Source organism: Trichoderma reesei (genome assembly GCF_000167675.1).
Source record: "Trichoderma reesei QM6a unplaced genomic scaffold TRIREscaffold_10, whole genome shotgun sequence".
Lineage (NCBI taxonomy): Eukaryota > Fungi > Ascomycota > Sordariomycetes > Hypocreales > Hypocreaceae > Trichoderma > Trichoderma reesei.
In genome coordinates, this window is record NW_006711157.1 from 537184 (window position 1) to 552700 (window position 15517).

General features: G+C 57.0%; 7 protein-coding genes across 7 annotated transcripts; 3 read left to right on the forward strand and 4 right to left on the reverse strand.

The window, feature by feature from the left end:
• On the forward strand, positions 1 to 1757 carry TRIREDRAFT_62502 (uncharacterized protein; the record flags this gene model as incomplete). Its single annotated transcript, XM_006965595.1, has 3 exons — positions 1 to 88; positions 149 to 1320; positions 1380 to 1757. 3 exons carry the CDS (start codon positions 1 to 3, stop codon positions 1755 to 1757), a joined length of 1638 nt encoding a protein of 545 aa, XP_006965657.1.
• A 732-nt stretch (positions 1758 to 2489) lies between these two features.
• Positions 2490 to 3991, forward strand: TRIREDRAFT_22415 (aldose-1-epimerase; the record flags this gene model as incomplete). The annotated part of the gene is made up of 4 exons (XM_006965510.1): positions 2490 to 2529; positions 2650 to 3047; positions 3204 to 3512; positions 3611 to 3991. Exons 2-4 carry the CDS (start codon positions 2790 to 2792, stop codon positions 3989 to 3991), a joined length of 948 nt encoding a protein of 315 aa, XP_006965572.1. The 5' UTR covers positions 2490 to 2529; positions 2650 to 2789.
• Positions 3992 to 4189: 198 nt separating this feature from the next.
• On the reverse strand, positions 4190 to 6269 carry TRIREDRAFT_78347 (3-deoxy-7-phosphoheptulonate synthase). The gene is made up of 3 exons (XM_006965749.1): positions 5506 to 6269; positions 5087 to 5381; positions 4190 to 5041 (listed from the first exon to the last, which is right to left on the reverse strand). The coding sequence occupies exons 1-3, from the start codon at positions 5997 to 5999 to the stop codon at positions 4406 to 4408; spliced, it is 1425 nt and encodes a 474-aa protein (XP_006965811.1). The 5' UTR covers positions 6000 to 6269; the 3' UTR covers positions 4190 to 4405.
• A 1078-nt stretch (positions 6270 to 7347) lies between these two features.
• On the forward strand, positions 7348 to 7710 carry TRIREDRAFT_107793 (uncharacterized protein; the record flags this gene model as incomplete). The annotated part of the gene is made up of 1 exon (XM_006965596.1): positions 7348 to 7710. The coding sequence occupies one exon, from the start codon at positions 7348 to 7350 to the stop codon at positions 7708 to 7710; it is 363 nt and encodes a 120-aa protein (XP_006965658.1).
• A 509-nt stretch (positions 7711 to 8219) lies between these two features.
• On the reverse strand, positions 8220 to 12249 carry TRIREDRAFT_22417 (uncharacterized protein; the record flags this gene model as incomplete). The annotated part of the gene is made up of 3 exons (XM_006965511.1): positions 8220 to 10268; positions 10641 to 11763; positions 11887 to 12249. 3 exons carry the CDS (start codon positions 12247 to 12249, stop codon positions 8446 to 8448), a joined length of 3309 nt encoding a protein of 1102 aa, XP_006965573.1. The 3' UTR covers positions 8220 to 8445.
• Positions 12250 to 13275: 1026 nt separating this feature from the next.
• On the reverse strand, positions 13276 to 14606 carry TRIREDRAFT_4097 (uncharacterized protein; the record flags this gene model as incomplete). Its single annotated transcript, XM_006965492.1, has 2 exons — positions 13276 to 13867; positions 13948 to 14606. The coding sequence occupies 2 exons, from the start codon at positions 14604 to 14606 to the stop codon at positions 13276 to 13278; spliced, it is 1251 nt and encodes a 416-aa protein (XP_006965554.1).
• A 164-nt stretch (positions 14607 to 14770) lies between these two features.
• Positions 14771 to 15385, reverse strand: TRIREDRAFT_107796 (uncharacterized protein; the record flags this gene model as incomplete). The annotated part of the gene is made up of 1 exon (XM_006965750.1): positions 14771 to 15385. A coding segment is annotated over one exon (615 nt), but the record flags the coding sequence as incomplete, so codon positions are not given.
• Between the last annotated feature and the right edge of the window lie 132 nt (positions 15386 to 15517).

Here is a 15517-nt window from a genome sequence, read left to right on the forward strand (position 1 = left end):
ATGAAGAAATACTTTGGCCTCAGAGGTCAAGCCCTCAACTGGGCCATCGGCACCATTGCCGGCTGTGACTTTCTCCTCTTTGGTTACGGTATGTTCATGACTTCTCCTCGACAAGCCGTGTTAACTGGCATAGACTGACAGACCACAGACCAAGGTGTCATGGGCGGCATCCTGACACTCCCCGTCTTCCTCAACCAGTTCCCCGTCATCAACCCAGATGCTGCCATCGACGCTGGCGACGCGTCTCAACGCTCCACCTATCAGGGCATTGCCGTGGCATCTTACAACCTGGGGTGCTTCATCGGCGCCATCATCACCATCTTCATCGGCAATCCCCTCGGTCGTCGGCGCATGATATTCCTCGGTACTTCCATCATGATTATCGGTGCTATCCTACAGGCCTCCGCCTTTACTCTGGAGCATTTCATCATTGGCCGTATTATAACAGGTCTTGGCAACGGTGGCAACACGTCTACCGTTCCCATGTGGCAGTCTGAAACATGTTCCGCACACAGAAGGGGGAAGCTGGTCATGATTGAGGGAGCCCTCATTACGGGCGGCATCATGATTTCATACTGGATCGACCTTGGCTTGTCCTTTGCTCCTGGCTCGGTTGCTTGGCGCTTTCCGCTGGCCTTCCAGATCGTCTTCTGCGTCTTCATTCTCGCCTTTGTCCTTGGCCTGCCGGAGTCGCCTCGGTGGCTCATTCTCAAGGGTCGTGAAGAAGAGGCAAAAGAGGTCATTGCCGCCATCGCAGACGTCGACATCAAGGATAGGCACGTCGAGAACGAGTTCCATGCCATCAAGGAGACGGCCATGGAGATGAGCAAGGGCACCTACGGCGAGCTCTTTGCGAGAGACCACAACCGCACACTCCACCGCACGCTTATCGCCTATGTCAACCAGATGTTCCAGCAGATTTCCGGCATCAATCTCATTACCTACTATGCTGCCAAGATCTACTCCGACCTTGGCATGACTCCGTTCATGTCCCGTCTGCTCGCGGCCCTCAACGGTACCGAGTACTTCATTGCTTCCTGGCCTGCGGTTTTCCTTGTCGAGCGCGTTGGACGTCGCAAGCTCATGCTCTTCGGTGCGGTTGGTCAGGCAGTCACCATGGCCATCCTCGCTGGCGTCAACTCGCGGGATGAGAAGCCTTACCAGATTGCGGGCATCGTCTTCTTGTTTGTGTTTAACACCTTCTTTGCAGTTGGCTGGCTGGGCATGACGTGGCTGTATCCGGCCGAGATCACCCCTCTAAGTACTCGTGCTCCGGCCAACGCTCTGTCGACCTCTTCGAACTGGATCTTTAACTTTTTGGTTTGGCTCTCACCATTGCTGCATTATACGACGAGTCTCTTACTAATATTCGTGGGCAGGTTGTCATGATCACCCCCGTATCCTTCACCAACATCAAGTGGAAGACGTATGTTGTCTTCGCCGTCATCAACGCTTTCATGGTCCCATGCGTCTACTTCTTCTTTCCCGAGACCGCCTACCGCTCTCTGGAAGAGATGGACTCCATTTTCCAGAAGGTCAAGGGTTTCCGCGGAACCTTTGACGTCATCCGCCAGGCCGAGATCGAGCCGCGGAGATATGGCAAGAATGGCGAGCTCCTCATTCCGGTAGACGAGGTTGATGAGAAGGCCCATGCGGAGCACCATAACGGGAACAGCAGCGATGGAAGCAACGGTGCCGACGCCAACAAGAAGATGTTTATTGGCATTGACGAGGAGAGTGCTCGCAAAGTGGGGTAAGATGCATCATGGGCTGCATAGAAGCGCCGTTGCATGAGGCTTTCAGGCTGTCCTACAACTCCTGTCTATAACAAGCAGCGCGGCATGAAGATACTTACTTTCTGTTTATTATTCTTTTTTCTTTGATCCTCGTTCTCTCTCAGACCCTGTTCGAGGATAACTGAGGTCACATATACCCACACCTGGAGGCAAATTTCAGGGTCAAATTGGCGGCCGGCAACATAGACGAACAGAGATAACAAGATGATGCTGGCATCTTTGACAGAGAGCATCCTCCTCAGTATGCCATTTTTTTCTGCCTACTGCTTCATGTAGTGACAGTGTTTATGCCACCAAGCCACCTAGAAGAGTCTGTTTGGCATCACACGAGGGGCATCGCGTATAACCAAGCCCTCAAGCTGGAGATTGAGTCGCATCCTGGATGTTCACAAGCGTTGCGTTTCATGTAAGTGGGATGCAGAGTCGCAGCTCAATTCTGTTGCAAGATGCGCCTCTGCCGCCGGGCTACAAGTAGTTGTACATCTAAATGGCCACCATACGCCCAGTGCATCCGCATGAGTGCAAGTACCGGCTACAGGGCGCAGCTCCATTCCAAGCAGGAGGGGTGAGGGGGTGGAGGAAAGCAGCAGCCCTTCAAAAGGTACCCCGCCAGAATGGAGCCGCTGATGCTGATGCAGTCACTCTTGTTCCATCTCCATCCTCTGGAGCTTCCACTTCTTGCGTATCCTGCCTCGAAGCTCTTCCCTCTGACACCAGAACTCGGATTGACTAGGTAAAGATACCGCGCTGCTTTTATACCCGCCTTACAGTCAACAACACCTTCAGCCACTTCTCCCTTGTCATCATCATACCTACTAGGACTCCTCAAAGCTAACAGGAGGTCCATATCCAGCTTTCTCCCAAACCTCCAACCTCCTCGCCCGCCCCAACTCTCACATCCCAACAGCGCTCAATCTCCAGTCGCAACCGCAACCGCAATCGCGAAATCGCATTCACATTCACATACAACATACATACATACATACATACGCAATGGTGCAGCGCCCGAACAAGCCCTCCGCCCTGGCCGCGACGCCCGGCCTGCAGCCCCAGGCGCAGGTCACCATCTCCGACGACAGCTCGCGCGTCACGGCCGTCCTGCCCACGGGCGAGAGCGTCGAGGTCCTGCTGTACGGCGCCACCGTGCTGAGCTGGAAGGACGCCGCCGGCGATGAGAAGCTGTGGCTGAGCGAGGGCGCGAAGCTGGACGGGACAAAGGCCGTGCGCGGAGGCATTCCTTTGGTTTTCCCGGTATGTCGTCTTCTTCTTCTTCTTCTCTCCATATACATACAACCTCTCTCTCTCTCTGCGTTTACGAGCAAAAACTGTGGTCCAAGAGCGATACCGCAAGACTCATTCCTACCAAAGAGAAGAAGAAGATAACTGACCCCCTCACCATACACGCAGGTCTTTGGCACCGCCCCCGACCACGAGGCCACCTCCAAGCTGCCCCAGCACGGCTTCGCCCGCAACTCCCGCTGGGAGTTCCTCGGCAAGTCCTCCACAGAGGGCTCCGCGAGCGGCGTCAAGCTCGACTTTGGCCTGTCGTCGGAGAACCTCGACGACGCCGCGCGCCAGCTGTGGCCCTACAAGTTCGGCCTGCTGTACAGCGTCACGCTGGCGCCCGACAGCCTGAGCACGGCGCTGGTGGTGACCAACGAGGGCGACGAGCCGTTTGAGTGCCAGACGCTGCTGCACACGTATTTCCGAGTTTCTGTAAGCATTATACTAGGGGCCTCCTATCCTCACAACTCAATAGCAGTACAAAAAAAAAAAAAAAAAGACTAACACAGCATGTGATATTAAAAAAAAAGGACATTGCGTCCGTTCAGGTCCTCGGCCTCGAAGACTCCCCCTACCACGACAAGGTCGACGGCGTCAAGAACAAGACGCAGTCCTCGGACCCCGTCACCTTTTCCGGCGAGACGGACCGCGTCTACACACCGGCCAAGGGCCCCGGCCACCCCGTCGTCATCACCGAGGCCGGCGTCGCCAAGTTCCGCGTCGTGCGCGACAACCTCGACGACGTGGTGGTGTGGAACCCCTGGGTCGACAAGGCCGCGGGCATGGCCGACTTTGAGCCCAAGGACGGCTGGAAGAAGATGGTCTGCGTCGAGGCGGGCGCGGTGAGCTCGTGGCAGAAGCTGGAGAAGGGGGATGCGTTTGAGGGGGCGCAGACGATTTACTTGAAGTGAGGGTGCGTGGGGGCTATGTGTGTGAATCTACCGTATACCTGCATATATCCTCGCATTTGATGGACCATGGTCCTGAGAGAGGGCATTGAGTTCTTCTTTAGATGTTGGCACAGAGTGAGCGTCTTCGAAATGAACAGCATGTTTTGTTATGAAATGCGTCAGGCCTGTCCTGAGGAGATGCCCTGCTTCATGTCCTCCACCTCTTGTACTTCTTTTTGTCCGTCTTGTGAACCTCAGGCCAAGATTTGCTGATTGATATATATATACACATATGCAAAAATAGCCGCCGTCTTTCGTGCAATCTCTCATACCTATCATGAGATATATATCTTTTCTTTTTCTTTTTTTCCCCACCCCTTTTTTCACATTATGACTTGGTTCCTCGTATATATATACCATACGTTCGTAACCAGCTCATTTCTTATGCTCCCTCGAATAATGATCAGCCACCAAAAACGCCAACTCAAGCGCCTGCTTCTCGTTCAGCCTCGGATCGCAGAAGCTCGTGTAATTCGTCGACAAGTCATCCTCGTCAAGCCCCTCGCTGCCGCCCAGACACTCCGTCACGGCGTCGCCCGTGAGCTCGAGGTGGACGCCGCCGAGGTAGCTCCCCTGCTCCTTGTGGATGCGCAGCGACTGCTCGAGCTCGCTGTAGATGTCGTTGAAGCGGCGCGTCTTGATGCCTGTCGGCGTCGAGAGGGTGTTGCCGTGCATGGGGTCGCACTGCCAGACGACGCAGCGGCGGTACTCGGAGTCCTCGACGGCGCGGATGTGCTTGGGCAGGAGGGCGGCGACTTTGGCGGCGCCGTAGCGCGTGATGAGCGTGATCTTGCCCGGCTCGCGGGACGGGTTGAGGGTGCGCAGGAGGGCGAGCAGGTCCTCGGTGGGCGTCGAGGGGCCGACCTTGATGCCGATCGGGTTGGCGATGCCGCGGAAGAACTCGACGTGCGCGTGGTCGAGCTGGCGCGTGCGGTCGCCGATCCAGACAAAGTGCGCCGAGGTGTCGTAGTATTCCTTGCGGGCCTCTTCACTGCTGCTGCCGGCGACGGGCTTGATGGTGGGCGAGAGGCTGGGGGGAGTGCCGGGCCTGCTGACGCCGGGGTGCGTGGGCTTCTCGAGGAGGCGCGTCAGGGGCTGCTCGTACTCGAGCAGGAGGCCCTCGTGGCTGGTGTAGAGCTCGACCGTCTCGAGCTCGCCGGGGCGGGCGTTGATGACCTGGAGGAAGCGCAGCGTCTGCTGGATGCTCGAGGCGATCTTTTGGTACTTTTCCTTGAGGGCGGGATCGCGGACGTGGCCCAGGCCCCAGTCCAGGGGGCGGTGGAGGTCTGCGATGCCCGAGGCGAGGGCGGTGCGGATGTAGTTGAGGGTGGCGGCAGAGTGGTGGTATGCTCTGGTTCGCGAAATGTGTTAGCATAGTTATGAAAATGGGGACAAGTAGGACAAGTAGGAAACATGAGTGAGTGGGGATGGATGTGTAAGTGAGTTAAGGGGTAAGGTAGGTTGAGGCAACTCACTTGATGAGACGATTGGGGTCAATCTCCCGCTCATCGACGTGATAGCCATTGAGAATGTCCCCCCTGAAGCTGGGCAGCTCCTTGCCATCGACAATCTCCGTCGGGCTGGACCTCGGCTTGGCATACTGCCCGGCCATGCGGCCGATGCGCACGACGCGCTTGTTGGTGCCCCAGATGAGCACGAGGCTCATCTGCAGCAGCAGCTTGATCTTGGACTCGATGGCGCCCTGCTCGCAGTAGTCAAAGAGCTCGGCGCAGTCGCCGCCCTGCAGCAGGAAGGCGTTTCCCTGGGCCACCTCGCGCAGGTGCGCCTTGAGGGCGTTGATCTCGTTGGGGTGCACCAGGGGGGGCATCCGCGAGAGCTCGGCGGCGGCCTTTGTGAGCTTGGAGGGGTCCGGGTAGGCGGGGGACTGCTTGATGGGCTTGGAGCGCCAGGTCGAGGGGTCCCAGGGCTGGGAGGCGATGTCCTCGGGGAGGGTTGACTGTTGAGCCATGGTGGTGAGGCTGAGGAGGGGAGAGGCTGGCTGAGATGGGGAGTCGGAAGGATGGTGTTTGCAAGAGCACTCAGGTGAAGGACGAGGCTGACGGCCTTGTTGTAAAATGGCCTCGGTGACGCAACAAAGCCCCGAGATGCAGTGAGTGCGAATCAAGGGACCAGTGAGTCAAGGATTTCACCTCTGAAGGTGAGAGGGCAATCCCGAGTTGTTGTGATTGATAGTGCCAGATTCAACGAGATGCCTTGATGAGCGCACGTCAGCACTCTGCTAGAAACATACAATAGTCCCAATCCCAGCAAGAAGAGATATGATTACCTGGAGTCAATGGCAAGAGATGCTGCTTGTCAGGGCTTAGAATGAATGAACAGGGTCCGGTCAAGACCCCGAGAAGGCTGAATCAACGATGAGTCAGTGCCACTTTATTGTTGGCATTCACACACAACCTAAGAAAAAAAATCAAGAGGCCCGTGCGGCTGCCCGTGCAGATTTGGGGTACGTACCTTATCCATCTCCAATTCCTTCCCGTTTTTGTCCCCCAGTTTCAGCGCCCTGCAAGAGCGGCAATTGGCCAATCAGAAGCGCTGCTGCAGCTGTATTGGACGATTACGTACAGACAGGGCTGGCCACTTGAACCGCTTGGTCTTAGTCAGGTATTGTGCTTGTTGCTTGATGTCACCAACAGCTGGGAGGTGCCTCGAATAGGTAGATGAGGCTCTCTGTGTGCACGCAATATTTACAAGTAGTACCCAAAGAGACTTCTCGGGGATATTCGAAAGGATGTTGCACATTATTTATGCTGTGTGCCATGACGGAGTCTTTTACTTTCAGCTCGAGGGTGACACAGTTCAATATCATGTAGCAACATAGCTAATACCCTGAAGGATAAATACCAGGTTTTCAATCAAATTGTACTACTAGAATCCGGCCCAAAATCGTAATGTATTAGTACTTGAGCTCTGCCAGTCTAAAACCATTACACAAGATGGCATCAAATCACATACAAGAACGCAGTCGGCATCATCATGCAAAATTGCCCAAATCAATGGACACTCCAGGGTAGGGCTTCATGCTAGTAACTGCCTAGCAACCTAGGTAGACCTCGCCCCTCCAAAAAGGTTACAACCCAAACGTACCTTTTCCCCACCAAGCTCCAGCTCCAGCTCCAAACTCACAACTCATCAAACCTCCAAGCATCATCATCACCATCGATCCTCTACTACACCCCCCAACCTCATCAAACCACCAAAATACAAAACACCACCCACCCACTCACACCAACGCCAACAACAAGCTCTCTGCCCTTACATCATACATATACCTACCTACCTACCTACCTCAAAAAAACATGTCCTCCGCAGACGCTTCCGACCCCCCGCCCTCCCAAACCGGCACCGCCGAAGACCGCAAAGCCGCCTCCGCCCTCTCCAACCTCGACGCCCCGTCCTCCGTCGACGAAGCTTCCTCCTCCTCAACGTCCACCCCGGCAAACGTCGACCACGAAGCCGTCTCCAAAGCAATCTCCTCAAAGCCAGCTGCAACTGGAGCAGCAAGTGCGGCGGCGGCGGCAAAGAAGAGCGTCAAGGTGGACGCCGCTGATGTTGCCCTGCTCGTCGACCAGTTGGAAGTCAGCAAGGCAAAGGCCACGGAGCTGCTCAAGGCCTATGATGGCGATGCTGTTGCTGCGCTGAGGGCTGTGGCGAGGGGTTGAGAAAATTACCTACCTGTGATCCCTTCAGCAGGAGGGGGAAAGAAAAAAAAAAGAATTAAAGATGAAAATAAAAGGAAACGAAATACAAAGAGGAAGAAGATCCTTTGGGCTGGTGCTGCGTGGGAGAACACGAGATGGAGGGATGGGATATAAAGATAACCAAAACTACATCACCACCATATATAGAAACCTTGGGTATCCGATTTCTGCTCGACATCTTCCCGACCTCTTGGCAATCAAACGGAACAACCGCTATATTCAAACATTCAAAAACGCATCAACTCACCAACTACGCGCCTATACACATGTACCTCACAATCACAGACACTCCATCTTGTCTCTCAGCCTACCACACAACGTGTAACGCTATAGCCAAACATCACCAATAGATACCTAGACAGCACATCTCAGGTCATGGACATAGTAGCCCAATATAATAATGTCGAGGCAAAATCGTGCCAATGATTCTATATCTGGCTTCCTTATGAACAATGCCCCATGCAATGACTTCTTGTTCGTTATTCCCAGACGCCATGCATGTCCTGATGCTAATGTACGAAGATTCATCCTGGGGATCCCATAAACCAAGTGCATAAACAACCTTTCCCCCCTTTCCAAGTGAGCGACTAGCCAACGCAAGCTTCGTGTGTTACCCTTATCCTATGCAGCTTCAAGAACGATAAAAAAGTAGAGAGAGAAAATAAAAATCATAAACCGGGCTTGCTGATCCATCCTTTACTGCCACATCCTGGCCAAGGGACTGCCCACCTTGGGGGCAAACTGTAGACTCTTGCGCCGAGCAGCCATCAGCCGCTGCATCACATTCTCGTCCGTGTCCTTGGACCTCGACAGGATGCCGCCGCCAAGCTCGAGGTACTTTTGCGCCTTGGGAGGGCAGGTCCGCGTCAACAGCTCCTCTCTCGTCGGTGACCCGTCATCCTCGTCATACTCATCGTCGTCCAGGTTGGACGGCGTCTCGGTAGCAAACTTCATAATCGCCTCCGGGGCCGGCGTCTTGGGAACGGGCGTCAGAATGAGGTTGGACCACTCAATGTCCTCCTCCTCCTCCTGCTCCTCATCGCCCGGGTCTGACGGCGTGCGCACCCAGATGCTGCTTTGCCTGCGGTTGGGCGTCTTGGCCGAGCTCGATGTGCTAGACGCCGACTCGCGTCTCTCCTTGGACGAGCTGCTGCTGACCGCGCTGCCGTCCTTGTTCGAGATGGACTTGGGCTCCATGCTCTTCCGGCGACGAGCTCCTCCGCGAGGAACGTTGCTAGTGTCGATGTTGTATGGCGCCTCGTCCAGCCACTTGTTGTCGCGCTCGCAGTCCAGGACCCAGCTGACGCCCACGCACTGGACGACCCCCTTGGCCTCTCGGACCTTCTCCAGGGTGCGTTTGCTGCCGTCCTTGAAGACGACGTGGGTGATGCCCACCTTGGTCGACTCGCCGTTGCTTGCGTTGCTGGGGTTCCAGTTCCACTTCTGGGGACACCGGGCGCCCATCTGTGTGAGCACCTCCACGAATATGCCACTAGCATCCGCGCCCTCGCTCGTGTGCACGTCTACAAACACAATGGCCCCGCGGAGCAGATTGGGGTTGAGGTCCCTTCGGGGGGTACGCGCCGGTGTCCCGATGCTTGCCCACAGGTCCATTTTGGCTTCCGGCGTTTTCGGCTCCGGCATCGAGGGTTCTTCGGCGGCCTGCTCAGGCTCCTCGGAGATGGTGCTGATGTTCCGTGAGCTTCGCCTCCGTGGCCTATCGGGAGTATAAGCCAGGACAGGGGCGGCCCTCTTTGGCTGACTGGGGCGCTTCGGAGCCGCTCGCGGGGTGCTCAAGCTCTTCTTCTTCAGCGGACTGGGGGTGGAATTGTCGGCTGCTTTCAGGGGCACCTTGGTGGTCGTGTTGAATGACCGCGTTACCGGCCGAGACACGGGAGTGACCGGCGGCGGTGCCCGAGGCGCCGCGCTAGGCGTAGGGCTTTCGATCGGCACTTGGTTTTCGTCCCCGTACTCCTGGCTGGCGTCTGACAAGCTGTCGTCGAAAGAGTGGCGTGTATTGGAGGCATCCTCCTCCTCCTCCTCTTTGGGGTCCATGAGCGACATTTCATTGGCTTCTTGAGCCAGAGCCATGTCTTCGTCTGTGATCATGGTTCCCTCGTCCAGCTGCTGATCCTCGATGTCTTCCATGTCCAGCAGCGCAACGCCCTCAGGCTGCGATGCATTCTTCATGGGTGTGTCCTGGTTCGATTCCTCAACCTCAACATCCTCAGGCTCATTCTCCACCACAAAGGAGCGTGCGCTCTTAACGGGGCTTGCAGCTGACCAAGTCCCGAGCTGTTCAGACAGACCTCCGAATCCCAGAGTTGATCTGCGGGACTGTCTCGCCGAGCTACGACTGGCTCGGGCCCTGGGCGTCTGCTCTCCGCTCACAGATGGAGTGGCCGTGACTCTCGCAAAAGGCAATGTGTCGTCCTCGGAATCTGAGATTGCGCTCATGTCATGACAGGGATCCAAGTCCTTCTCTCGAAGCTGTGAGAAGCGGGGATTGGGCTGAGGCTCTGCCTTTGGTGTAGGTTCGGCGGGTTCCTCGGGTTCCGCCTCGATATCGTCGAGAACCATTGTATCCTCGGATTCGGCATCATCGTCCTCAACCACTTCCTCTTCATATTCGACTTCCTGCTCCTCCGTAGCGACGATGATGCTGTCCTCGACTACATCATCGGCCTCTTCGTCGGTTAGCAGATGCTCCGGCGTTTCCATGACACCCAGTGGCTCTTCCTCTGCTCTGTTGTCATCCTCTGCCTCGACTTCTGCCTCCTCAGCTTCAACATCGTCTGCCTCTCCTTCTTGAGGCTCTGCTTCTTCTGCTTCAGTCTCTCCACCTTCTTCAGCTCCTGCCTCTTCTACTTCTACCTCCTTCGTCTCCTCACCATCCTCTGCCTCTGCGTCTTCTGCATCTACCTCTTCTGCCTCTGCCTCTTCTGCCTCTTCCGCCTCCTCCACCGCCTCCTCCACCGCCTCCTCCTCCTCTTCTCCCTCCGCCTCTGCAGCAGCAAACCTAGCTTCAGAAGATGGCCCAGCAGGCGATGACATGGAAAATCGAGGAATGTCAATAGGCCCCTCAAAAGGCTCTTCGTCCTCGTCATCCTCTTGCGCTACCTCCTCCATCATAAGCCTCGTCGACGACCTGGCTGCGCGCGTCGGAGTCCCCACAGGAGTCTCATCCAGCGCCGGAAGTCCTCGATGCGCGCTCAAGACAGGCTTGAAGCCCGGCATCGCCCGCTTCGCCGGTGAGTGGAGCATGGAAGGCTTCGTTGACGATTCGCCCGCCCGCTCCTGCTGCGCAGAGAAGACAAAGGGCTTCATCGGAGACTGCGGCCGTTTGGCGGCCGATTGCAAAAGGCTTGGTGCCGATGACTTGAAAGGCGTTTGGGCAACAGCATCGCTACTCAGCTTGAGCGCGGATCCGGGCAGGGGCACCGCCATCCTCTTGGCCGGAGACTTGATGGTATCCCGCGGCGGCGAAGTAGGCCGCCTGGCCGGCGATGCGAAGAGCGTCGTGCTCATCTCCGGCATATCAAACATCATTGCGTTGACGGCGATGTTCGTGTCCACGGGCTCAATCTCGGCGGGAATCGGTTCTGGTTTCTTTGACGGGGGTTTGATCGGGCTCTTTGCCAACGGCTTCGCATTCACCTTCTCCAGCGCCAGCTCGTCCTCGGACTCGTCTGCCGAGTCGGTTCGCGAAAGAATCAGCTGCGTAATCTTCTTAGGGCTCAGTGGCCTTTTGTCTCCGGCTTGGGGCTTTGAGGCTTTCGTGGGGGGTCGCCCGGGTCGACCAGCAGCCGCGCCGCCTCGCCTTGCTGGACGACCGCGCATGCCGGTGGGAGGAGGAGGCTCCTTTGGCACTGCGGCGGGCTCCATGTTCTCCTTGTCGGGCTCCCGGAACGTGACCATCTTCTTGACCGGGGGCTTATTGGCTCCTGTTGTCGTCGAGGTTGCCTGCTTCATGACTGTTGGCGGGCGCCCGCGGCCCCTCTTTACCGGCTCGGGCTGGCTCACGGGAGCCGCAGGTTTCGAGTCGACTTTTCTCGGCCGGCCACGCGCGGGCTTGGGGGCTGTGGATTCTTCTTTCGTGGCGGCTGCTGCTGCTGGCTTTGTGCGCGCTCCGCGGACTGGCTCAGCGGCCTTGGATGCAATCGGAGCTGAGACAGGAGCTGTCATGGCGACGCCCTTCTGCTCTCCGCCGAGGGGCTTCTTCGGTGGGCGGCCTCGTGGACGTTTGACCTGCGATGATGCCTGGCGCTGCTCCTCCTCCGCGTCGTCGGACCTCGTCTTCCTCTTAGCAGCCGTGCTCGCCGTGCTCGCGGTCAGAGACGACGAAAGGGGGCCTCTGGCTTTTGCGGCGGAAGCTGTGACTGTCTTGGCAGGCCTCGATGATGCCGATGATCTTGATGCTGACGACGACGACGATGACGCTGCCTCGGGCTCCTTGGTCGCGGCCCTGGCTCTCGTCAGGCGCTTCGGGGGAGAGCGCATCGCGTCTGCAGGTCGGTTGGTCGTGATTTCTTTTTCTTATGTATGACTGTATATGTTTCGTGAAGCTTGGGGAGGGGTGTCAAGTTGCTATTATGAGCGAGACCTTACATACACGAAAAAAGACGCGGGGGCTCAAAAGGGTCCTAGTGTTGACATCAAGGTGGCCTGGGGCGGTAAAATGTGAATTGTTGACGCTACAGGGGGTGAGAGCGTGACTGGAGGCTCAGTGGAGTTTGGTTGCTGGGCAACGCTCCACTTTCGCATTGACAAACACGCAGTATCAACTGGATATTCAAATAGTCATATTGAGTACCCTTATGCATAAAATAGTAGGCAAGATACCTATACTATATATACAAGGTAGCTGTCACATCAGCATCTTATAACATCCTTGCTTCATCTTCTTTGACATGTCCATAATACGAAGCAAGACACGAATAGCAGCGATCCTCCACGCGGTCAATTGGTGCGGGCAAGGCATGACGTCGATTCGGCAGATGACGGTCAGGAATTCGAGGGCTTAACACTTCTTCTGTACCTTTTTATCCCAAGATACCTACTCCGTACTGCTTCACTGCTACGACAGAGATGCATGGGGTGAGACAGAAATCAACCAAACATAAATTGTTCTCTTTTCAAAATCCCCCCTTGCCAGTCCCGAGTCTTCGCTTTACAATGTCGTGAGGTACAGTTTTGTGTCATTGACTCATCAGTGGGTGTATATGTATGTGTGTGTGTGTGTGAGGATTTGCGCGCTTGTTTTTGAGCATCGTCGTTTTGAACAAAGCCTCCCAATCTGTTGACCGCCCCAATACGGAACAACGCCGAGCTTGAAATGAATAAAAAAGAAACAAAGCCCACGAACTACGGTAGAGGCACGGTTACTACTCTGATTTGAGCGCGAATGCCACAGTGAGAGTCGCCGTTGGGGTTGCCTAATTAGGCGTGCCATCATGGGTGGAGGGGATCTGGATAAAGCACAAGGTGTGGTGCATCACCCTCACCACACCCCCCTTTCCCCCTCAACTACCTGAAAGTAGTCCGAAATGGTCCTTCAATTTTAATGTCCTTGATCCCTTCGGGCATCATTCGTAGCCACTCGTTCCAGCTGTCAATGTCAATATTCTCGTCGTTGAGCTTGATGGCCAGGTGTAGCTGCGGGCTGTTTTCGTAGGAGAAGCTGCTCCGCAACGGGCTGCTTTGCTGGACCGGCGAGAGGAAGATGGAAGGGAGTCTCGAGTTCCCAGACATCATGGTGTGTAGCGGAGCAGGGAAGCTCACTACCATCTCTCGCTCGGGTGCCGGGTCTCGGGCCATCTTGGGGTAAAGGGCCATGAGAATCGAGTGCAGCTCCACAACGGAGAGGGGCGTCTGGCGTGCGGCGCGTGTGCGAAGCTGCTCGGCGAGCGCCAGGGTGAATGCACAGCGGTCGAGAGCCGTCAGGTGGTCCTCTGATAGGGAGGCTGCAATAATCTCGAGCACGCCCTGCTGCCGTACGATCCTTGCCGGGGGGTAATACGCGGCATCCATGATGATGAGGGTATCTGAGCACGCCTCTTCGAGGATTTGCTGTATGCCACTCCACCTAATTGTCGAGGCCCGTTCGGGATCCTTGGAGCTACAAGACAGAAGGAGTGGACAGTCAGCAGGGGAGCCAGCATTGACCAGACTATCAGGCGCGCGCACGAAATGTCTCACCTTGCCAGAACCATGTCGCGGTTTCCATCCAGATAAGTATGGCCAATGTAGTAGACAATCTTCAAAACGTCACGCTGGTCGCGCTCCTCGGCAAAGTCGTTGAGCTTGCGCGACAGCCACCTCCACGAGCTTTTGCAGCCTTCCGAAGAGGAGGGAATGGTCTGAATATGAAACGTATAGTGGTAGTACTTGTCAAAGACGTCAGCGAGCTCCCTGACGGCATTCTGAACCATCATCGCCTCGTCGTCGTCCTGCCAGAAGAGCAAGAGAGCCTGGACCGAGCTGTACCGGCCGCGCGTCGTGGCGGACAGCATGCGGGCGGCATTGGTTTGGATGTCGTTTTTGAGGCTCTCGATGCCCGGCAGGGACATGGACTTCTCCAGCCTGGGACCAGTCGGCAGTGGGGTGCGGATGCGGGCTTCGCTAAGCGGCGGGCGGCCGGGCTGATGATGATGTCCAGGCGCGGCACCGCCAGGAACCGTGGTGGTGGTGGCATCAATCTCCATCTCCTGGGGGTCATGCGTAAACATGGGCTGGGCAGCGTTGAGAGGTGTTGCGGGACTGAGAGGCCGGCCCGTAGCAGCGAGGGAGGGAGCAATGTCCTGGACGGCCGGGCTGTGCGACCTGTGGAACTTGCTAACCACGTCTTCCCAGGTCATGTTGTGATGGCTTGGGTGGCACTGCGCAGGGGGGAGGGAGGAGCAGAATTGTGTCAGCCGAGCGATGCAAGCCTGGGACGAGGCACCAACGAGAGGCACCACCGCACACAAAAATAAAGGGGGGAGAGAGAGAAAGAGAGAGAGAGAAGGGAGCCACGACTTACGGCAACTCTCCTGCGGCGGCAGTCGACACAGGCTCCTAGCTTTCTGATCAGGGCGGCCCGCTCTCTGGACTGCTGAGATAGGGGGCCGGTACGTCTCCTGCTGGTTCGACGGCTGTTAGAGACGTCGGAGCCATCCTTGAGGGAGAAAATGGACTGGTGCAGGTTAGGGGAGGTGTCGGCACTGTACGATGTGTTGTTGGTCTCTGTAGAGGCCAGGGTAGCCGTGGTGGCCTGCGTTGAGATTGACGAGCCAGTGTCCTGCCTCATCGGCGGCGAAGCAATGGGGGCGTAGTGCGCCATGGACGGCGTGGCCGGCGGCGGCAGCGGCCTCTGCTGCAGGTCCTCGGGCCTCGGGGTATGGACGGGAGTGGGCGCCGACGCGGGCGCCGAGGGGGACAGCGAGAGACCGCCGCCGGGGCCGGGGCCCGGGCCCTGGGCCGGAGCCGACACCGGGATCGGGGTGGGCGAGGCCAGGCGGTGCAGCTGGTGGTGATGCGGCTGCGGCTGCTCCTGGGCGTGGTCGTGGAGGTGAAGGCCGGCCTGGGCTCCCAGCGGCGCCGGGCCCTGGGCCGAGGCGGGCGCGGGAGCGTCAATCAGGCTGTGGACGGAGTTCATGGCTGTAGAACGGGCGGACCGGCGCGGACGATCAAAATCCCATCATTGGCGGGGGGCGGGGCCCGGGGCAAAAAGGGCGCGATCACGGTGAGGGCGAGGTGAGGGCGAGGTGAGATGAGGGCGAGATGGTGA